We start from the raw sequence: 24,364 nt of genomic DNA on the forward strand, positions 1-24,364 counted from the left end.
TTACTAGCAAGGTATGACAGGGCTCATTATGATGAGCTTGAAAAGCTCATGCAACATCTTCCAGACCAATATAAAACTAAGGCAAATGAACTCCTAAACGAGGAAAAGTTGATCACAAATACCTCTATTAAATATGCCCTGGATGCTGCAGATACAGCATCTCGCACAATTAATACAAGTGTGTTACTACGCAGACATTCGTGGTTACTCATATCTGGTTTTAAGCAGAAGGTGCAGTCTACCATCCTCAGTCAACCTTTGGATTAGGAACACTTGTTTGGACCTACTGTGAACACATCTTTAGAAAATATGAAAAAGGACACAGAAACAGCCAAGTCTATGGGGGCTCTACAGGCAACAACTAGTAGAGGTTCCTTTTATCGCTCTTATAGGGTTCGCCTCTAAAACCATTGGCACAGAAAACACCTATTCCACTTATAAAAGCCCCACTCAAACATCCCCTAACAAAGGATATTTTAGAGGGACTTACAGAGGTGATAACAACAGAGGGAGAGGACGTGGTTCTAACACCCGCAACTCCCCCACCACAAAACAGTGACTTCCCTCCACTCCCCCCAGACCATTCCACTCCGGTCGGGGGAAGACTATCACAGTTCCTACCTGTCTGGAATTCCATCACCACAGACAGCTGGGTGAGACAAATTATCCAGTATGGTTACTGCCTGGAACTCACTTCTACCTCCCTCCCCCACATACCTCCCAGACAACGTCCAATGTCCACAGAACATCCCACGCTTCTAAAGCAGGAGGGTTTCTCTCTCTGGCAAAAGCATACAATAGAACCGGTTCCCCTACATCATCAAGGTACAGGGGTTTACTCCCTTTATTTCCTCATTCCAAAAAAGGACGGCACTCTCAGGCCAATATTAGACCTCAGACCGTTAAACCTGTACATTCAATCCGACGACTTCCACTCTCCAACAGGTCTCCCACTGCTTCAACAAGGCGACTTCCTTGCCACTCTAGATCTCAAGGACGCCTACTTCCACATTCCTATTCACCCTGCTCACAGGAAATACCTTTGGTTCGTAGTGGACGGTCAACATTACCAGTTCAAAGTCCTTCCCTTCGGAGTCACAACAGCACCCAGAGTCTTAACAAAATGTCTTGCAGTGGTAGCAGCCCACTTAAGAAGACAACACATTCATTTGTTTCCTTACCTAGATGACTGACTCATAAAAGCCAAGTCACGCAGTGATTGTGTACAACAAGCACACAACACAATCCAGCTGCTGCACAACTTAGGATTCACAATAAACCTCACCAAGTCACATCTCCAACCGTCCCACACCCAACAGTATCTAGGTGCAACAATAGATACTTCCAAAGCCCTTGCATACCCCAATCCGGCCAGGATAGCCAGTATTCAAGCTCTCATAACAAAATTTCAACCACAACACTCACTACCAGCTCGAGTGTTTACGAAGCTAATAGGGATGATGGCCTCTAGCATCATAATTGTCTCTTATGCAAGACTCCAATGCGTCCAATACAGGAATGTCTAGCACATCAGTGGAACCAAGCTCAAGGTCAACTTACGGATCTGGTGTTGGTGAACAGCCGCACATATCGCTCTCTGCAATGGTGGAACACACAAAATCTTTCTAAAGGGCTGCCGTTCTTGGACCCTGTTCCACGAATAGTGCTAACAGCTGCCGCATCGCTCACCGGCTGGGGAGCTCATCTCTTAAACCATACCATTCAAGGTATGTGGACCCCTCAACAGAAACTCCTCCACATCAATCTCCTGGAGTTACTGGCTATATTTTGCGCTCTAAAATCATTTCAGATGCACCCGTATGCAAAGCTGTTCTTGTTCGGATGGACAACATGACAGCAATGTACTATATACAACAAGGGAGGGGGCACTCTCTGCAACTTTCACGCCTAGCACAAAGCATATGGAGATGGGCCATTCCTCAAAAACTATACCTCTTATCAGAGCATCCACCTGGGATACACATCAGTCGTCAACAAAAGCAAATTCACAAATGGGAACTTCGTCCGCAAGTTCTTCATCCGTTTTTTCAAATGTCCGCCACCCAGACATAGGTCTGTTTGCCACACATTTAAACACAAAATGCCCAAGCTTCGCCTCCAGGTATCCACACCCACGGTCCAAAGGCAATGCGATATGGATGAACTGGTCAGGCAGATTTCCATACGTTTTTCCTCCTGTCCAACTCATTCTGTTACTGGTGAACAGGTTCAAGCAACAGTCTCTCACAATGATCCTGTTTGCTCCAACGTGGGCCCGACAACCATGGTTCACAACGCTGCTGGACCTCTCAGTAGTTCTACACCAAAAGTTGCACCTTTCCCCAAAGCTTCTCACACAGAACCATGGAGAGATAAGACATCCAGATCCAGCTCAACTGAACCTAGCCATCTGGCTCCTGAAGTCTGAGTTTGGTTACCTCAATCTCCCACCAGACTGCATGAACATCATTAAAGAGGCTAGACGTCCTACCACTAGAGCATGCTATGCAGCTAAATGGAAAAGATTTGTAGTTTACTGCAATAACAACACAATCAATCGACATGCTGCTTCAATTCAAAACATTATTTGTTATCTCCTACATCTAAAAAGATGTAATCTGGCATACACATTCATACAATTACATCTTGCTGCTATAGCAGCTTACCTACAAAACAGACACCACTTGTCATTGTTTAGGGTACCTGCCATCAAAGCATTCATGGAAGGCCTTAAAAGGATAATTCCTCCCAGAGTTCCACCCTCTCCAGTATGGTATCTAAACATTGTCCATACTAGGCTCATGGGTCCCCCATTTGAACCTTTACATAAATGTGAATTACAATTCCTCACATGGAAAGTAGCTTTCCTTGTGGCAATCACATCTCTTGAAAGGGTGAGTGAACTCCAGGCATTAACCATACAAGAACCATTTTTGCAAATAAATCACCACAAAGTGGTTCTTAGAACTAACCCTAAATTCTTACCTAAAGTAGTTTCGGCTTTTCATCGTAACCAGTCTGTTGAGCTCTCAGTCGTTTTTCCTCAACTAGACTCAGTAGCAGAACTGGTTCTTCATATGCTTGATGTCAAAAGAGCTATTCTTTACTATATTGAAAGAATAAAAACTTTCATGAAAACTAAACACATTTTTGTAGCTTTCTCGCCACCACAAGGGCAATCCTATATCAAAAGCTGGAATTGCCATGTGGATCGTTAAATGCATCCAAATATGCTACGAAAAAGCAAAGCGTACATTATTCATTCCCATTAGAGTCCATTCCACATGCAAGCTAGGGGCATCCATGGCATTCTTAGGAAACATCCCCATGGATGACATTTGCAAAGCCCCAACATGGTCTACACCGCACACTTTCACAAAACACTACTGTGTAGATGTGCTGACAAAACAACAAGGTAGTGTGGGCCAGGCTGTACTAAGAACACTTTATCAAACTACTGCAACACATACAGGTAGGCACTGCTAACGTGGTAACTGCTGTATAGTCTATGCACAAGTATACGATCTACAGCTCATATGCCTCGAACGGAAAATGCTACTTACCAGTATGCATCTGTTCTTGGCATGTAGAGCTGTAGATTTGTATACGCCCACCCGCTTCCCTGGATACCTATATATGTTGCAGTACTATCTTACTTAGATAGATTACACATGGACATCTTTTTAGGTCTCGCGACCTATCAATGCGCGCAAGCGCATTGAGCGGAGCGAGAATTCAAGTGCTCAAAATCCTCGTCAAACCAAGGGCTTCTTGCTGCGGTTTTGTTTGAGTTCACGTGAATCACGTGACCAAACAAGCACGCGCATCAGCCTCCCTCCCTCCTAATTGCATTTTTTTTAACGCCCGCACAGCACATTAAAGGGCTTCGCCCAGCGTGCGCTCTGCGGCTTCTCCTCCCCTAATTAATCATGGCTGTTTGGCCGTACTTTCAGTTTCCCGGCCGCTCTGCATTATCAGGTACGTGTTGGTGACGCATTATTTCACTTTGTCTCCGTGCGTGCATTTATTTAATGTTATCCTCTCGTTCATTAGGTCCTATCTCTTGTTCCTTAAGGTTCTCAATGACTGCCGAGTTTAAGTATGTTGTTGATGGTCGCATTTTCGTGGAGCGCTTTTGGGCTATAAACTTTCACGGCCTTTGAAGTGAAGCTTAGCTTCACTTCATAGGCCCCTGCTGCTTCACACCCTCATCGCCGCTCTTCCCGCTCGGCCCCCTCCCCTGCCCACCGTGTCGCATTTCTCCTCCCCCCTCCCCTTCTCTGCCTTCCCTCCGTCTTGTTTCACAGGCACCCCTATCACGCAATTGAACAGAAGGGCAAAGCGAATCTCAGCAAGTAATTTTGACAGAAATGGGTGTCTAGCTGCGCCTGTGCCCTGCCAACTTCAAACGTGCGAACCTTGCAACAGCATTGCTTTGTTTCATTTGTGCAGGGCCAGGTTTACGCAGTAATTTCCAGTCAGAAAAAATCCTTCCCTTTCTAAGTTTATATTACTTATCTCTTGTTTAAGTATGTTGTTGATGGTCGCATTTTCGTGGAGGAATCGCTTTTAAACCATTACATTTGTATTATATTCAAAAAGCCATTGTTATTTGTAATATCAATACATCTAAGTCACGTCAATACAAAACATGTGGCATTACAAATGCTAAAAGTGTCACATTTGCTAAAGTTAAAAGTATTGGCATTGTAAATCACAAAACATAAATATAAAATGTCATTTACAAAACCAATAGCTCCAACTTTCCTACTGCGAGACCTATTGGCAACGCCAGTGCTTGTTCTATTTCTTACTACCTCCATCATCACCCTTTATGACAAACACAATCTGGAGATGGTTCGATGCCCAAGCGGACTACTAACCAAAGGAGGAGTCACTATCTGGTGACTACAAAGACTCCTATAATAACAAAGTGCAAACATCCGAGCCCAACACCAGATGGCGATCTATGCACAAGTATACAAATCTGCAGCTCTACACGCCAAGAACAGATGCATACTGGTAAGTATCATTTTCCTTCCCAAATGTTAATGACACATTCAGCTCAGCCGAATGTGTCATTAACATTTGGGAAATATTAAATGGAAATAAAGACTTTTTAAACTACAAGAGTATCTTGGACTTCTTTGCCTGGCGCACACCCACTTGCAGCTGCATTTCCAGCATCAAGTAACCAATAGTCCGCCTTTAAAGCTTCAACCGTTCATGTGTATTTTGATTGAAAAATGTATCTCCAATAATTCCTCATTCCTAGGTCCTATATTCAAACTATATAAATTCCCCATTCTTGTTAGGTTTAAAATGGAAAAACAAGTCCCCTTTTAGTTGTACAATATAGAGTGCTGGATTAGTCATTCGTGTAAGGCGCGACTAATCTGGCACTCTTCATTGTACAATTAAAAGGGCACTTGTTCGTTCTACCTGATATTCTGTGATCTGTGCCGATTATCGCTGATCCTTACTCAAAGAACCCAGCTCATCATGGCTGTAAGACATGTATGTGACCACCAGAAACATACACATTTTTAATATTATGTGTAATATATGACCTTCATAAAAATAGCTCTTCTGCACTGATGAGTAACAACTATTATTTTCCTCTGCCTTTGTTTGATGTCAAAATGTAATGTAAATTCGGTTACAACCTAATTTACTTTTTTTACGTCTACCAAGAATCCATAAAGGAATTTCTAGTGGGCATAGATGCATTTATTGGTTTGGATTTCTCCACAAGCGCAGTGAAATCCATAGTAGTTAATCCCACTCAGTGTGTGGGAAGTGGACGTCCAAAGGCATAGTTTGCCTTGGATTTTTTCAATGCCCACAGTCGTACATTTGTTTACATTCCTAAAGTCCTTTCTAATACATCCTATCCTGGACATGGCCAGAGATATTTAGTCCAGCCAAGGGCTAGAGTAACTTCCCTTCTAGAATTAAAAGGAAATGGAACACACGCAGACTTGCTAGAGGCATACAGGAAGGGCATACCCCACGGGGAAAAAAGGTTTTCCCCTTGTACAAAAAAGAATCCATTTGCACAGGAGGTTCCATTCCTTCTGTGGGGAATTACACAGAGGCTAATTCGAAGCATTTTCAAAACAAAGTCTCATGATATTCCGGGAAGTACAGGGGAAAACCAGCAACTGGCACTGCTTTCCATGTATATTCCTGGGACTGTTTGCAAATAGAAATACGTTGTAAAAGTACGTTCAGGCAGATGTGCAAATCTGTATCCATACATGTACTACTTTTTTGTGAACAGAGCCTATTTTGTTAAGTTGACCACAGGATGTGTGATTAGTCTAGTGTGTAAACAAGGTGGATCGCTTTGTTACTTGCCTTACCATTTGACATGTCTAGCTGTACTTCTGGATTCGTTTCGAGCTAGTGCAGCATTTCAGTTTGTCTGAAAACTTGATTGACAGACAAATATGTTTCTTGCTGGTTTTAGTCCTGAGGACTGTAGAACTTGAAGGTTCCATAATCCTTTAAAAACCAGGGACCTCGTGAGGGTTAAAAGACTACGTGAGCACATGCCTTGAATGGGCAAAGAAAAGTGAAGATTGCTCCACGGGCACAGGCATTTACATCTGGATGTTGACCCTTAGAAGCAGGAGTGACTGCAGGATTTCTGTAATTTGGCATTGGGGTTGGTATAGTGAAACTAGAGGAGTAGGTTGGCCTTACTGCATATCATTGTTTATGATAGTTACATCTTCCTGCAGATTCCCCCTCTTTAGAATATTCTTCAGGCGCCAGACCTGTCCATGAAAAGCTTTTCCCATCAGTACCACTCCTGTGCAGCCACATGAGCTAATGTGACTCCAGCTGCGACTCTGGACAAGACACTAGCAGTGAATAAAATGTACCTTCCTGTGCTCTGATTGTAGTTCATGGTTTTCTGTGCCTCATGGTCGTGGTCCAGAGCGCTCTCTCCGTTCTTCACCAACAAAATAATTTCTCAGCTTCGTTAGAAAACAAGGTAGAATATCCCCTCTATAGGTTTAAGAATTTTAGCTATGCTATGAATGCTACTAGCGGATGTCTTTATCAGATCATTATATCAGCATGTGATTAGAAACTGTGATAAGAAGGAGATATTCTCTTCTTCCTGTAGGTTTTGATCCCATTCCAGGGACCATTCAGAGTTATGGCACATTTCTCTGATGGTGGACCCTTTCTCATCCTCAAGACGATTTTGAAACAGTAGAAGATTCATTCAGCATTTCTTGCTCCATCTGCTGACCTTTACGACAACTTAAGTACCCTTTGAGCTAACGCCTCATGGCTTAGCACATCCAGAGGCATAGGCCTCAGTGCCTATAAAAAGTTGTGAAATACAACGCCATTCCTTGTCTGTTTGGTGCCATCCCCAAAATTGTCGTTTTTGGCAACACTCTGATGTCTGCTGCAATTATCTTGGGTGGTGCAAGAGAAAGTCAAAACTTACTTGTAGAACAGTCTTTTCCTAGGTCCCAGAATTGTGTTATTCTGCTAAAGGTGTAAGTAATGTGGTGATTAATAAGCCAATAATCTGCTTCTGCCCTTTTAGTCTTGTAGAGGGCTATAACTTGACTTACAAAATGTCAGTGTCCTATTCAGCTTCCAAAAAGGGGACATCCCATACTGCTCTTGGGCCCTGACAGAGGAAGTATCCTCTTTTACCACAGTGGTGCATAAAGCTGTAAGTACGTTGGATTTGGTTTTACTTGGGATACCGAGGTGCCTAGGTTTACCATTTTGAAGAACATTTTAAAATCGACTTCTTTAGCTGCAGAACCTTTGTTCTCATGTAACAAGGTTCTGCTAAAACCTGCTTTTGCTGCTTGAGAGAAGCCTTTCTCTGGCACACCAGTCCACAGAAAATTTTTCAGATGCCATATGTCAGCTCAAGACATCAAAACTTCTTGTCCTCGCATCCTTTGTCTGAGAGCTTGGTGGTTTAGGCTTTGTGTTCTAAACTGAACTCCAAAGCCTTTCCTAATGCCTTGTGGGAATTGGCTGCAGTGGCAGATGTGCGTCTACTAGAACGCATGCAGAAACCCTTTTCCTAATTGGTCAGGGATCGCTTGGATGCTTCAAAACGGATTCTGAAGTGGAGATTCTATCCTGAAGATATTGTGGCTCAAGCCATGGGCATTGTTATCAGGTTAGGCTGGCATTCCTCGATGCATTCTACTGCTGTTTGAAGAAACGTCCATGGCACTAGCATGAACCAACCCTTTGATGGTCAGACGTTTTAGTGGAAAGGCTCTCTTCTCCCTCGAGCACTTTGAAAATAGCATAGCTACGGCTGCTTATTGGACCTAGCCTCACCTTCCAGGCAGTTCCATCAGCGATTCAGGAAGTCCAGAGGCCGCTTTAAAGTCTAGCATTCTCGGAAAAGACAATCCTCTCAGTTGATATAGACACCAAAGCAAATCTTCCACTACATTTGAGGCAGCCGATCCAGCCCCCACTGACGTCATTCGGATCTGCTGCCTCAAAGCCTCTCTGATTTATCCTATGTACTCCACCATCTTCTGATGGAGAGAAGGGTCTTCCACTTTTCCACCAACTTGGACTTAATCATGATGGACCACTTGGTCATCCAGTTGATCAAAAAGGGCCCTATACTATACTCATCACGCCAGGATGTGGGACTGATGCTAAAGGTGAGGAGTCTGCAGAAACATAAATTCTTCAAATGTAAAAGTTACTTCCCTTTTGTAACAATATTTCTGGTGGATGCAACATCTTCCTGTAGGTTCCTTACTGGTCTATCCCATCCCTTGATCAGTCAGAGCGCTATATAAAAATATCCCAAGGTATGCAAATGTGTTTTGTGCTCTTTTTTTGCCACTGCCATTGATTGTCGTTTCTGTTCTTCTCCACATGCCTTAGTGGGGTGTGGATTATGTATCAGGAACTGATGTCAGTGCAAAGATTGGCACCTTTTCTACACTGTTGAGTTCATAGCCAGTGGGTAAAGTTGCTGCTGGAATCTGGGAAAGCACGATCCAAGGGAATATTCTAAAGGGGAGGGAGCCGCAGTTATGATTGTGTATCCACCAGAAATATTGTTGCCAAAGGTGAGTAACATTTACTTTAGCCCAGAAAGCGAATTTGAAATGATGATTTTTAAATCCTTCTTGGGACACACAACGGAATTAGGCATTTTATTTGTTAATCTAAGAAGAACCTTAAAAGTATTGTTTGATCCAATGGTGGGATACATTGTCCAAGCATGCCTCGTAAGGGAGGTTGGAAGGGGAATCAGTGGTTTCTTCAGATAATCACTCTACCTTCAGACTTATGCCTAGTTCTATATTGCATATACTGCTCGCTATTGTCTACAGGGGTTTTAGCCTTAGACACTCAACACTCAAAGTCACACACACAGATTGGTGCTTTAGAGAAATGTCGTTATTGGTCTGTGCTATGACTGCAGAGTCCATGTAGGAATCGTAAGTGTTCTAAGTTCGTCTCATTTCTTTCTCCCTGGTTTTGTCTATAGAATAATGTGCTCTGGCCAACAATTAAAAAGTGAGAATGTACAAATTAAAAACACATGTTGCTGCTTTCACAAAATTAATGCCCACCCCCCTAAACTTTTCTGATTCAAATCAACAAATGTGCTACTATTAACTTTTTCATTGGTACATTATTTTATTAATTTATTCATTTTATGTCAGTGTACCTGTCTGGACATGACATCATGTTTGTACCTTTATTTCAATATCACTGAGTTGTAGTTTGATTTTTAGTCTGTGGCTACAGCGTTGACTCCATGAAATGCAGTAACCTATTTTATAAAGACGCGGCTGTTTGAGAATAGAAAACTCATATATATTGCTAATATGTGACCTAACCTATCCATCCTGGAAGCTTAGTCCAGTTGAGTTTAATGTGAACATTACAGTGGGTTATGTATTGTGGGTATCAGACTATAGAATGCCACTCTGTTCTTAGTTCAACCTGATCTAAACATTTTCCTTGGGGGCTAGATTGGGAATATCTGATTTTTCTTTTGTTGCAGACATTTTTGAATCAAGAATCCTCAGGATCCATTGCATGGGTATTAAGGTTCTGCTGTTCACTAGGCAAGAATGATATACCATTCGTCGTCCTCTTAGCCAGACCCTGGGATAAGAAATTTTTTGGGTGCGTCGACAAACCCCAAAGTTGTACTGAGATCTTCTGGATGCTCATAGATTCAGTTAGTACTGTGGCTGCTGTTCACGCAGGAAAACCGATCACTAAGGACTCCTCGGTGCACAGTTCTGCTGACACTTTGAGTGTTAACAGATTCATCCAATGATAAACTGTTTTACTGGAATATCTCTGTGCTCTGTGTTTTTCTTTGGACATGTTGGTCCACGCGAGGACAGTTATCATTTGCATGGGTATTATGACTGTAGTGTTATGTGTGAGCATGTCGGAGGTAAAAATTCCTATGTAATTATCTTTATAACTATAGAAATATATTTTGTTGAGAAGGACAATTCGCTCTTCTCTAACCTTGTGGTAAAACATTGAGACAAGTAGATTAAGTTAACTGAACTGCTCTCCCTGTCACTGAAATCTGGGTTTTCATAAATAGACCGGTTTTCCTCCTAAGCAGTGTACCTCTTGCATGGGGAGGCTATTAATATGAACCTGTCCTGAGAGTCCTTATTTCCAAAACTTGCATGCAAATTCAGGAGACCTTTTTCATGCAGCCGTTTTTTTTACTAGCAACTTCATTCAAGTTTTTTTTATTCCACTTGCACCAGGCATTTGTCTTAAAGTTATTACAATGAATAGGAGGGTAACTATACACAAGTTGGTGTGATTGTTGTTGATAATTGTGTACTGAAACATGATAGTTGGCTAAAAGGTACCAGACATCATCAAGAAACAATAATCATGTGATACAGACCAGCAGTGGGGTTCATCATATACCATGTCCTTGGAGGATAATGATAGGGAGCACAGTGCTGAACAGCAAAACACTTCATAGATGTTAGTGAAATGCCCCACCTTCCTTCCCCATCACTTGATCTCTTTTCATGTGCGCCTTAAACAGTAGCCCAACCTTTTTATACACAAGTACTCTATCATGAGTTAATGCTGATAATTTTTCCATTGTATATATGTTCAAAATATTTCCCCACCATAGATGTGTTGGAGTGGGTTATACGGACCTTCCAAACGTGTCCCAATGCTGGTTGGACCACACGTAGCAAGTGTGTGATTAGGTTGGCATTGTCAGTGGGTATAGGGCGTCTTCTCCTGGGTCTTCAAATATAAAAAATGTTGGACTTAATGGCGATATCATGGTTTTAATATAAGAGTGTCTCTTTCCAGTAAGACTGCATGTGTGTATATGTCCACCACAAATGGGCTAGAGCGCCTTTTTCTGCAGATTACTTCCAACACAAATCTGATCTTCCAAACATCGCTCTCAGTCACTCAGGTTGATACCAGGTACCACCTTGTCATAATTTTGTATGCGTTTTCTTTACATCGCATACAACTTTCCTATATCAGTTCCAATGTTATGATGATGTTCCATCAGGGCAAGGTTTGCCCAGACAGAGAGCCTTGTTTGCCACCATCCTGGCCAAAACCCACCACAAGTCAAAAGTGTGTTGCGCTTGTTTCCAAGTAAATCACTGGTCAGCACCTTAGCTTTCCCACAGAAAGTTTCACAGCAAAGTCAGGCTGCTAGAGCGGGCTACCAGGCAACATTAAACAAACAAGAAGCTTTGTTTGTTTTAAATTGGCCATTACCCACTTTTCTTGTTCTTTCTTTCATGCCTTCTTTAACCCTTTTAGCGCTCCCACTGTCTGTCGTCTGGTGCATTTACATTATGCTGCCTCATTTCCATAGCCATTCACACCAACACGCCACACTACCTAGCTGAAAAACAAGCATTCTCTGGCATTAAACGCACAATGTGCGGTACCAAACCTAATGTTATTGGTGGTCCTGAAGACAAGGACAGACTAGGAAACAATCCTTTTCCTTCTTAGTTTGTCCAACTTAGACTGGCCAATTCACTCCTGACCTTTGGAAAGAACTCAAGGTCTCCACTTCTCTATCCATACCCATCCCCCACTCATAACATATGGTTTGGTTCCCACCGTATACCTCCGATGTACCTGAACATAATTATAGAACGCTTTGTCTAAACTACCGATGTCTCATCATGCAACTGTATATCTCTGCAATTCACACACAAGCTTGATTACATATTTTTCCTATTGCTATAAAAATGCCCACGTGTGACCTAAATGTCTCAACATAATGCAAAATGCTCCATTGTTCTCTGGGTTTAATCCGCACCATATAAAAATAAAAATTGGTAAGTGGCTATTCTTTGGAATGAGACTGTGACTATTGCTAGTTATTTATTTATTTTTTGTTTTTAAACAGGACTCCGATTCTCCAAGACATTCTACAGCTTCAAACAGTTCCAACCTGAGCAGTCCTCCAAGCCCAATCTCACCGCACAAGACCAAGAGCCTCTCGCTTGAGAGTACTGACCAAGCAAGTTGGGACACATGAACTGCTTAAGTATTCGTGGCGACCGACATCCCAGCAGCTTTATGTCCCCCTGGCTTCTCTTCAGTTGCCCCAGGTCTTTTGCTTTCCTTAGTCCTACTGCCTCTGCACATGACCGGGCATTAGCGATGTGGCAGAAAAGTCTGCCTTCTCCACCAACATCCAGCAGCACTGAATCCATCCCAGACTCACGAGCAGCATCATCGGAGAACGACAAGCAGCTCAGAGAGCGGGCGAGAGAGATACGCTTCATTTTACATGGTTGCACCTGCTTTAACTTTCAGCTGAAAACACTGACCTTCTATGTACAGTTAAACAAGCAAAAGAAGAAAAAAAAGCCAATGCAGTTCGGAAGAAAAGAAGCTGAAAGATTTCCTCACAATGCCTAATATACAACACTACATTCAGGATTATCACTGTGTTCTAGACGTGCAGTATATAAAAGGTGCAATGATCTCCCAGACAATGGCCAGCAATGAATGTGTACCTAACTGATGCCAATGCCCCTCCCTGGGAGAGACAATGCATACTCCACTCTTTAAAGCAAATTCAAGTTTATTGTAAGATACATATGTATATAAAAGCATCATTGATTCACTTGGACCAAGATGCATATTTAAACCCTATCCTTTAATTTAATGTCCTTCCCATTTCCTTCCTAATTAATCCTGATTTTAGGGGAAAATGCATAGAAGCGTTCATTGGGCCTCCCAGTTCAATTGGTTGCAAAGGTAATGGTGTAACGCAGGAATCTGCTCATCAGACAGCTGTTTTTCTACAGAATAAGAAGCAAATATTTTTTTTGTCCTAAAGGTCATTTCAAGGCGCTGTGGGTTGTTGGAATAATGATGAATACTGTTGGACCTGCTTATGCATGCCCCAAAGCGCCTAAAGTCTTCTATTTTTAAGGTGATGTGTTGGGGTCTATCTGTTTCTGAACTTCTAACATCACTGAACTCTACATGACATCTATGGACAGAACAGTGTGAAGTTTGCTGCTTAATGGTGGAATATCCATTTCCTGAAAAGACTACGATTAGGAAATGAAGTTTAAAATTATTTGCAAAACCCGTATACTGATGGACAAAAAAAATGAACACGAGAGAAACCTTTAACTCACTTCTTCTCCACTCATTCACCGAAGGCATTAATAATGTACTGTGTAGCGTTGACAACACAGGGTGAATGTTATTTAATTGTTCGACTAGTTGCTGCATAAACACGTGCATCTCATTCATGAAAGGCCACTTTGCAGTGTTCATCAATTGTAAAAAACCAGAAATGCCTAAATCCCCCACATTTCTTTTAATCTTTTATGTAGCTGAAAAATAAGGGGGAGCTGGACATGAGAGCGAGATGTGCACACATGTCGTGTTCAGTTTTAAGTATATGCATACTATACACTTGTTACAGCCCTATCTCTGCACACTAACAATCGTTCTGTAAATGACAATCTGTGTGTGCACTTATTATCAGATTCATATTTCAGCATACAAACAGTCCTGCTGTCCAGAGAAGAAAGGAATGATTGCATACATTGTAGAGATACATCTTATAAACTAATGTTAAAAGATTCATAATATTGCCTACTTCTTCATCCATCCACAGTACAGCCTAGCGGCTCCTTCAGACAGTATCTGATTGGGTGAGACGCAACGATAGAGCACCATCATCCAGGAGGAAAGGTAAGCAAGATAGGCGCTGGCTTCCAGACAGAACCTTAAACTCAAGGGAATCAGTTTGTGTGTTTTTGACAACTTTCTTGCAGACAATCCCTCAGTTGTCAAGTTATCGGTCAGACACTTACAACTGGCTGCACTAATTCCAGTATTTAGATGTGCCTCTCTTATGTGAAAGCTCTGCTTCAAGAGATGCTGGAGCTTCTCGAGTGCATTCTTCCCAGGTGAGAAGTTCTCTTTAGTGCAGCAAGGGTACGCTTAACACGGCTCAATCCGAAGCCTAAGACTGTAGATGAATGGAGAGATTATACACTCTGGAGCCATTTCTGTTGTTATAACCTTTTTGTACATGTATTTATTATAACTTTGCCCCATTTTTCTGAATCCCAGCACACATCAGGTTTTCTCTGCTGAAACTTTAATCTGTAATTATACAAGTGCTATCTGCACCTAAGTGCTCATTAGGATGGCATGCGTATGGTCACATAGCTGTGAAATCAAGTGGCGATTTCAGTTGAAGTGGCACAGTAGTGCAACACTACTGAAACAGCGTATTCTTCTACTATTAGGACAGACCCTGTACCAAAGGACTCTCACCCTTGCGTGTTCTGCTGCTTTCTTGTATGACGTGTCATATTATTCACACACCTTGCCAGTTTAGTTTGTGTTTGTTGCAATTACAGTTTCATTTTATCTGTTAATAGGAGCCTATTTGTAATCCATATGCTGGTACATTTTATAAAAAATACACATCTATGAAAAAACAAAAATGCTGTCAATCCCTAGATGAGGCAAGAAAGGTTGAAAAAAGCTGAAGCATGTTGTATATTTTATTTGATCATGTGGTATGTCATGGGTACAAGTCTTAGAACCCATGATCCCCTCTGCATCATTGCTCTGTATTAATAGATTTTCCATTAGACACACACGTTTTGTTGCATATCAGAAAGTCGTTCATTGGCATCTTGTCTCACAATCGTGAGTGATAACATTAAAGACATTTTGCGTAATAAGTACAAGGCATGGGCCTAGGCGTGCAGCATTGCATTCCATTAACAGTTAAGCTAGCCAGTGGGAAAAGGCCTGCATATCAAGCAATCGACTGGTGCTGTAGCATAATTATTTTCTGCAATCTCTCTAGACAACATTCTGATGTTGACTGCATTATACGGGCTGCCGCTAGCTTTATGTAGGGTATTTCTGCAATTATCGACGTGGACCATGGCTTCAAGTGCAAAAACTCAAGAAAAGGAACATCCTCATTTTAAAAAAATTTTTAGACACACATTTTTTCTTTTATAAAATATTCAGTACCAGTAAAAAAAAAAAGGTTTTAAAATATACAAGCTGGGAGTTTTTCCAGTATCAAAAGACCATTCCTTATGCTTGAAATCCTGTCATCTGCACTCATCCGTTGCGGATTATGTTGTTTTAGAGCCTATTTGGGCATGTCATATTTAGCTCTGGTCCCATTCCTCCTTCTTACATGAGGGATTTCTGGCAGAGAGTTGCCAAGGTTGCAAGACTAATCCATTTTGACCAGACTTGCATTTCAGCACTAGACGCCCAGTGCCTCCACCTCCCATGTCTAATCAGCAGGGCTTCTTACTGGTGATAGTCCAGTGCATAATCTCACTCAGGTTTATTTAGTGCTTGGCATCTGAGAGTTGTCGTGCTCAGTCATAGAAAGTTAACATGCGTCATGCAGCTCAGTTGAGTTTTATGTTACATTGGGTGTCATAGAATTGCTAATTTGCACATTATTATTAAATCCCGTTCATGGGAGGTTGAACCCGCTTAGACTTGATGAATAAAGCTTCATCCACAAAAGATGCTGCTAATCTTTATTGATTTGACATTTCTTAACTCTTAGTGACTTAAGAGTGGTGCTGTTCATCAGTATGAATAATGGACTTCAACCCTCTACCGCCCTGTTAGCCATTTACACTATTCTTTTGTGATGTGTAATGGAGAAAAGGTCTGTGATAGCACCTCAAAATAGCCTTACATGAGGGAACACGCTGAAGCATTTTTAAGCAGTAGTTGCTTCTAGTATCTACTTTTGTTCTTCTCTGGTAGTGAGCTTCTTTTAAATTTAATTACACTAGTACAGTGAGGCAATGACCGATCATTTTACAGCCGAACGTAGTGTTTGTCATACCCAGTAGAACTGCAGCTTCAATGAAGGTGCGTTGTAGAATTAAATTCTCCCACACTGCTTCTCTACCTCTCCTCACTCGTTAAGACTCCTGGGAGATCACATCACAGCCTTTGTGGGATCAGGTTCCGGTCCTTCTCTAATGTGAGGTCATACTGCCGCAGAGGAGCTACAAAACAATGATCTGAAGAAAAGCTGTGGAATATTTTCAGCAGAGCTTATGGCAATGCTTGCTGTTATATATTTGTTTGATTGGCTCTTTGAGAGCCTTCTACAGATTCTAAAAGTGCTTTAGAAATGGGGTCTCTGGCATGTTCAAACGGCAGGGTAGGAGCATTTGGAGACCAGCAATGATCCTAGCGGAGCAATGAGGCGTGTCAGTCCGATGGCAGCGATGTTCCTAGCGGAGCAGTGTTGCGCTTCGGTCTGAGGCCAGCTCGTATCCTAGCAGAGCATTGTTACATATCGTTTGTGCTCAGCTTCTTGGTTTTCACACCTCCAAAGAGCACTCTTATGTAGCATTTTCTTGCCACTGGTGCCTGAATTAATTTTTGTAGCCTGTACTCTGGGGCAGTGCTGGACTGGCCAGGTGGGAAACCTGCGGTGGACTTGGGGTACAGTGGGCTGCTTTCCAGGCTGAATGGGCTGACGGAGCAATGCTCTCTCAGCCCATTAACTGAGTGGACCCTCTGTGTTAGTAGGGGGAAGCTTGTCCTCTCTTCCTATGTGTGATGTATGCCTTTGGTTATCTCCGTTATAGGTATATACTGCGGGGAAATGAATAAATCAATGCTTTCCCCACTACTCACCATCTCTGTGAAGTACGAGCCGCCTTAGCTACCTAAAGCCAATTGAAATAGTCACTATAATACTATGGTTCCAAAATAATGTGTTCTTTTATCGTCAGGAGCATGTGAGCGATCGAGTACTGCACAGCTAAAGAATAGGAATAGAGGTATTGTTTACTGCCAATCAAATTATTTCCCGCCTCCAGAATTGTTTTACAAGTGCGTCATTGTTACTTCCCAGGGTTCGCGACACAATCGTTCTCCAAGCAGGCTTTGTACTACCATAAATAGACAGGACAACACAATTATGTTTCTGCACTGTATCACATACCGAGCTAATTTATAACTATTTCGTCACTTTCCATTTTCATTTATCATAAACTAACATACGTTATGAAAAATTGCAATGAGGGTGTAATATGGTTGATACAAAAAAAATCAAACGGCTCTACATTATTTTGTGACATTTTACTTGCCTTTTTACGTACAACAGTTCATATCATTTACTTTTAAATATAAATATTTTTAGGCTTTTTCCATGTAATATTATTGTACAGTTTTGCATGTCATAGATGTAATCACTTTTATGTTTTAGAGAATACAATCCAAACAGTTTGGGGGATGGGGCTGGCTAGGAGCGAGACATTGCTTTAGCTCCTATCACTTTTTATTTGGTTTTGTTTTGTGCCCTCCGAGTTGTAGGGAACTTTGTAAGAGATTCTCTGCTACTGAACAATGATGTAGATTCTTTTGCACAGAAATATTTAAGGTGGACAGTCAAAAATGTAATAAAAGACTGGCCGCCAGTATTTTATGTTGGTAAAACACAAATAAATATTAATCTGACTTTGATGTATTGCAATAAAACAGGGATCTGTAAGTCATTATGAGTGTCTAATTATTTGTTATTGATATTTTGTACTGTATTTAACTTTCTGGTTAGTTATAAATGTTTTATGATGAAGCAAGAGAAATTGTTGTGGAATGATTTTGAATGTTGGGAAATATTTTAAATGTGTTAACTTTTGCATATTAGAAACATTTTGCAAATCATAAAATCTGCAGTTATTTTAACACTTAGTTAAGTGGCTATCTTTGCCTGTAGTTTTCCCCTTTTTTGAACCTTCAGAAACTTTTCAGACATTTTAAAGCTTATGAAGATGAATACATACGAAAATAAACTTCTCAAAGTTGCAAACCAAATATTTGTAACTACAAACACCAGTACTGTAAAGTAAAAGAATGCGCTTAACCGTGGCGGCAATTCTGCCACGGTGCGCCGGTTTAGCGGAGTGGGCGGGGCCGCCACCGACGTTCATAGCACTATGGCGGTAGTGCTCGCGACGGCCGTTGGCCGACAGAAGCAGCAAAGGGATTAATGGGACATCGGAGGACAAGAATCTTTTTTCTTCAGTTGAGAAGTGAAGCCTTTTTCTTCTGGGATGCAGTCTGTGCTCTGCACCATTTTGATTAGAGCAATGTTGTCAATGGACAGATCCCTCGGTCTTGAAGTTTCAGTAACCAAATGGTAAAAAAAGACCTGTCTAGAAGATGTGTCCCTTCTGAGAATCATATTGGCCTGTCCCAAACAGACAAAACCAAAATAATTTTGCAGTGTCGACGTTGTTGATTTCCGTCTGATAACTGAGAAGGGATAATATACAGCGACCTTGTTGCCAATTTCCTAAAATAAATTCTCAAGTGGAACTTGCTTTTGTATCCACTTGGTGTCAAAGTAAAGGAACATGTCATCAATTGAACAAAAGCTGTGACTATAAAGGGGCCCCGATATGGTTGACCAACAGGATTCGAAACCTGAGGGCACGAGGTCTGTACACTCAGCCATTTAACAAGCCATCATACCAAATTGTATAAACGATGATGTCCTTAAATTCCAAACAATCTCCTTGTCACTGGTTCCACTGAGATAAAAATGCCATCAGGCTTGACCCTTTTTGTTGAGATGGTTTAATAGCTCTGTCTAGTATGCCCGGTTGTTCCCTTACGTCCAAACTGCTTGGCCTCAAAGCTGTTTATGTGATTCTCAATTTGCCCTTGGCAATGAATAGTTGTGTTCTTCTGGTGGGACAGGGTTGATGTTCTCGTGAATTATACTTTGTTGATTTCATGTAGCATGCTTTGCAGCATATTGTTTTTAGATTTACACACAGTGACTAATCCTGCTCTAATTCAAAACATCTTGTGCCAATCGATAATAAAGTATTAATAGTTCCATCAAGAACAGCATGAAAGAATACAGGAAGGCATGGGCCCTGAATGTTGGAACTAGAACACTAAGGTATACAAATAATGAGGACAAAATATCAAACCCAAAATAGGGAAAGGCAAGTATAGATTTTGTATAGCTAATTTCACGTATATGTACCTTAGATCTGGAGTTGGAATCATAAATCTATACTTCTTCTATATGCACTTATCTTTTGATATTCTAGACTTCGATATTTTGAACACTATATTCTTGTATCTCAATATTCTGTAGTACACCATTTAAATACGCAGGACCAGTGACCATCAAGAGAAAGGATTCTCGCGCCAAGACTACTGCAGACTTTGGTGGCTCAAGTCATATGAGAATGATTCCAGCTAAATTTAGACACCAGTGTTATGAAAAATATTTCATTTCAATTCTGCCACAGGTCAATACTCCGATGCCCTCTAAAGACCACCATATGATCTACAGTATCTGCTTGCCTAAAGACCGCAGCGGCACCAAGCTTCACGTCCATAAGAATATGCAGTGGCAAAAAAATGTAGTTCACAAACAAATGAGTCCGATGTGGTTGGACATGTCAACGATGGAGTGAGTGAAACATCTGAAGCGATGTGGTTGGACATGCCGACGTGCGAGTGAAACATCTGAAGGAGACTTTAAAGATGAATGTGAGAGATAACTTACAAAGTACAAGCGGGAGCTCCACCCAGGTAAATCCACTATTATTTACATAGAGTAGACCATCATCAGTCCAAACAACTGGCAATTTACGAGAGACTCAGACTTTCAGCAGCTTATCCTGAGGTGCGCACACACACAGAAGCACCAGTAGCTCGTCATAGTAGTATGTCTAGGCCAAAGAAGCAACTGAAAATACAACTGAACTCCAGTAGTCATATAAAATCTTCAGTTTCATTGCTTTCACGCTTCAAGACAATACATTGACCTAGCATTCAGCAACGGCTAAAGAAGGACCTTGAGCCTAAAGAACAAGTTACTTACCTTCAGTAATGCTTTTTCTGATGGATACAGTATCTGTCTGTGGATTCCTCACCTTTCGAATTACCCCATGTACAGCATTCCATGGAAACATTTCTCCATAGCTCTCCCACGTTGATGAGGATGTCACAATGGAACGGCTCTGCACACGACTCAGGGTGACATCATCGGAGCCACAAGAAGACCTCATCGGTGTGCTGATGTCAGTTACACCCCTTTTTTTCTGTGCCTTCGAGGCGAACAGGTGAACCGACAACATTTCCCCAAGTATGCTTAGGGCTGAGGCCCCTATCGTCACTTTAGCGCTCCCGGACGTCACTTTTTTGACGATCCGGTGCCACTGAATATTTATAAGGCCATGTAAAGCCACTTTATGTGACTTTTCATGGCCTTATAAATATGCGCCGCTTTCATGCAGAAAACTGCGTGAAAGGAGCATTCCATGGGTGTTGCTGTGAATGTTCCCACGCAACACCCTTGGAACCTGACACATTCCCAGATTTACGAGGCAATGCATTAGAACCTAGGGAGGCGCAACAAAGAGAAATGAAAACATTTCTCCTCGTGCTTTCATTTTTCTAGCAGGACACATAGAAAAAGGAAAGCGCCTTAATGGGTTGGTGTTGTGCAGGAAGGGTCTTTCCTGCACAAAATCAATCATCCCTGCAATGCAGGCACCCTTGCACCATGCTCATTGTGCCCCGGCGCAGGGGAAAAGGACAGGATAAAGCGCATTCCTGCCCTTTCCTATGGCCTCCCTGCTGCGCTGCTACGCAGAAGCCCGTAAATAAGGCCCTCAGTATACAGGACCAAGAAAGAAACTGGAAATTCTAAAGCGTAGACATTTCCTAGTGACAGTAGTCATAACCAGCAGACTGGACTACAAATAAGCCCTCTACGCCAGGATCAACATATCCGTGCTCCGCAAGCTCCAGAACATACAGAATAACGCAGCCAGACTCGTCCTAGCCATCCCTCGACACAAACACATCACCCAGGACCTTTGAGACCTCCACTGTCTCCCCGTCGAGAAGAGAGTGATCTTCAAGATACTCACCCACGCCTACAAATGCCTCCACAACAGCGGACCCCAATAACTCGTTTAAAGAATCTCCTTCCACGCACCCAAGAGAAACCTCCGATCCGCCGCCCTCTCTGAAACCCCGCGCATCCGCAGAGCCAGAATGGGTGGTAGAGCCTTCTCCTACATTGCAGCAAAGACCTGGAATGAGTTCCCGATCAACATCAGACACTCCCCTACTCTGCACATCTTCAGGAAGGCCCTCAAGACCTGGCTCTTCAACTGCGCCTTGAGACCCTCACAGGTGAGTAGCACACTTCACAATTCCCTGATTGATTGATTGATAAAACATAATTTCAAATATTTTATAATAAAATGCAAGAATCACAAGTCCAGGCAACAGGGAGGCGGGTAAGTCAGTGAGGAATCATCAGGCAGATACTGTATCCACCAGAAAAAGCGTTACCAAAGGTAAGTAGCTTGTTCTTCTGATGGATACATCTGCCTGTGGATTCCTCCCCTTTTGAATTGAATCCACAAGCAGTGCCGCTCTTGGAGGAGGGTGCCCACCTACTTATATCTAAACATTTTGCAGCACAGAACGTGCAAAATGGCCCTCCCTCATCACCTGCGAGTCCAAGTAATAATGCTTCACAAAAGTGTGGAAGGATGCCCAAGTTGCCGCCTTGCAGATGTCTACAACAGGGACCCCTCTAGATAAAGCTGAAGAAGAAGACCTAGCTCTGGTGGAATGAGCTTGAATACCTTTAGGAGGCTCCTTTTTGGCCAAGGTGTAGCAGATCTTGATGCAGAGGATGAGCCACCTGGACAGCGTTCTTTTGTGGACAGCCTTACCCTTCATCTTCCCCACATATTTGATGAAGAGTTAGTCGTCCAACCTGAGGTCCTCAGTCAGACGGCCCTCTTAGGGTCCGGGAGGTGAAGTCTCTCCTCCTTAGAAGGGTGAGGGGGAGGATAGAAAGTGAATAAAGTGATAGATTGCCCTAGGTGGAAGGGAGTGACCACCTTAGGCAGGAAAGCAGCTCAGGTTCTAAGAACCATCTTATCCGCATAAAATGAGCTAAATTGGAGCTTAGAGGTCTGCAGCTCACTAACCCTCCTGGTGGAAGTAATTACAATCAGAAATATTGTCTAAAATGCTAGGAATCTCAAGGGACAACTATGCAGGGGTTCAAAGGGAGACCCCATCAGGAAAGTTAGAACTAAATTCAAATTCCACTGAGGCATGATAAAGGGAGTGGGAGGAAACCTATTAGTGAGACCCTTAATAAGTCTCATGACTATGGGAGACTTAAACAAAGAGGATTGGTCTAGTAAGTAGAGAAAACCCGACAAGTAGCCTTTGACCATTGCTACTGCACAACCGTGCTGTGCTCGGGAAAGAGAGAAACTGAGAATAACAGACAAATGGCCTCGTAAGAGATCAATTGATCCCTCTCCACACCATTTTACAAACCTGGCCCACCTACTGGAATAGATAGATTTGTGGAAGTGTCTTCTGGCTGATAAGATAACATCCACCACATCTGGCGGGAGAGAGACATAGCTCAGGTTGCCCTGTTCACTCTCCAGACATGCAGGTGCAAGCTCTGGAGGTGGGAGCTCTGCGAGAGTAGGTCTGCCCTGAGAAGGAGACAGAGCGGAGGGTGTGATGAGAGGTAAATGAGGTCTTCGTACCACACCCTTCTTGGCCAGTCCGGTGCGATCAATGAGACTTTGTCCCGGTCTTGGCGAATCTACCTCATAACTCGAGGAATCGAGGGTAAGGGAGGAAACGCATAAAGAAGCTGTGAGCGCCAATCTAACAAACACGTCCCCACAACGCTCTCCGCATCTAATACTGGAGACTGCAGAATGACGGGAAGTGCGCGTTCTTGTGAGTGACAAACCGGTCCAACTGAGGAAACCCCCACATCCTGAAAATGTGATAAACCACCTCTGGATGGAGACACCACCCATGAAGACACCACTCATGACACCACCAACCATCGAGACACCCAACCTTCCGTGCTCTGCCCTACTCTCTCTTGAAAATAAGCTATGCTCTCTTATCACCTCCATCTCCCAGCTTGTAGCTTCCATTTCACTTTTAAGCTCTAAGATTTCAACTTTGCCATTCACCTCAACTCCTTTGGAAAACTCTCACCTTCCCACGGGATGCACCTCGCCCCCTCACCCCTTTATAGCCAAGCATAACCTGTCGTCTGCAAACATCGCTCACTCACACAAGCCCTTGAGCGCCACCCTTCTTCAACCAGCATCTCCGAGTAACCCAACTACCTACTCTATTCCAACCATCTCCTCTGTCAGAACCAAGCATCCACCTAAACCCTACCGTGCACCCCCATATAGGTATAATATCCCTGTCACCCTTCTTAGCCCAAGTGCCCCCGTCACCAAAACAGTCTCGACAGAACTGCGCTGTCTGCTCCACAACTGCAGATCCGCAATAAAACACAAACTCGAAATCTCTGATACCATCACCCTTCACAATATTGACCTGTTCTTCCTAACAGAGACCTGGTTCAACGATACCTCTCACTCTATGTTTGATCTCTTTTACCCACAGGATATTCTATTTTCAGGAATGACAGACCTATCAAAGTTGGGGGAGGTGTTGCAGTCATCTTTAGAAACTCCCTTCAACTCAAGGCTTTTCCCATTAGCGCCTTCCGCACTTTTGAATGTCTATCTCTTGAGCTTCAACTACACCACCAATCACCCCTCGGATTCCATGTCATATACCGCCCTCCTGGCAGCGGCCCTTCGTTTATGGAGGAACTCACTGACTTCATTAGCGACCAATACGCACAAAGTGACAATCAGACCTTCGTGGGTGACTTCAATCTCCACTGGGGCTCCCTGCAAGACTCTTCCACGAACTTGCTGGCCACCTTCCTCTCTACAAACGATCT

General features: G+C 42.7%; 1 protein-coding gene across 2 annotated transcripts in view; it reads left to right on the plus strand.

The window, feature by feature from the left end:
* The window catches only part of CDC42BPA (CDC42 binding protein kinase alpha), a 1,077,984-nt gene extending 1,059,925 nt beyond the window's left edge, over positions 1 to 18,059 (plus strand). For both annotated transcript variants that reach the window (XM_078649868.1, XM_078649869.1), the window contains one exon: positions 12,422 to 18,059. In XM_078649868.1, coding sequence (XP_078505994.1) covers positions 12,422 to 12,553 — 132 coding nt within the window. In that variant the 3' untranslated portion in view covers positions 12,554 to 18,059. The remainder of the gene's footprint in view (positions 1 to 12,421) is intronic.
* Positions 18,060 to 24,364: the final 6,305 nt, after the last annotated feature.

Source organism: Lissotriton helveticus, chromosome 6, assembly GCF_964261635.1.
Source record: "Lissotriton helveticus chromosome 6, aLisHel1.1, whole genome shotgun sequence".
Classification (NCBI taxonomy): Eukaryota; Metazoa; Chordata; class Amphibia; order Caudata; family Salamandridae; genus Lissotriton; species Lissotriton helveticus.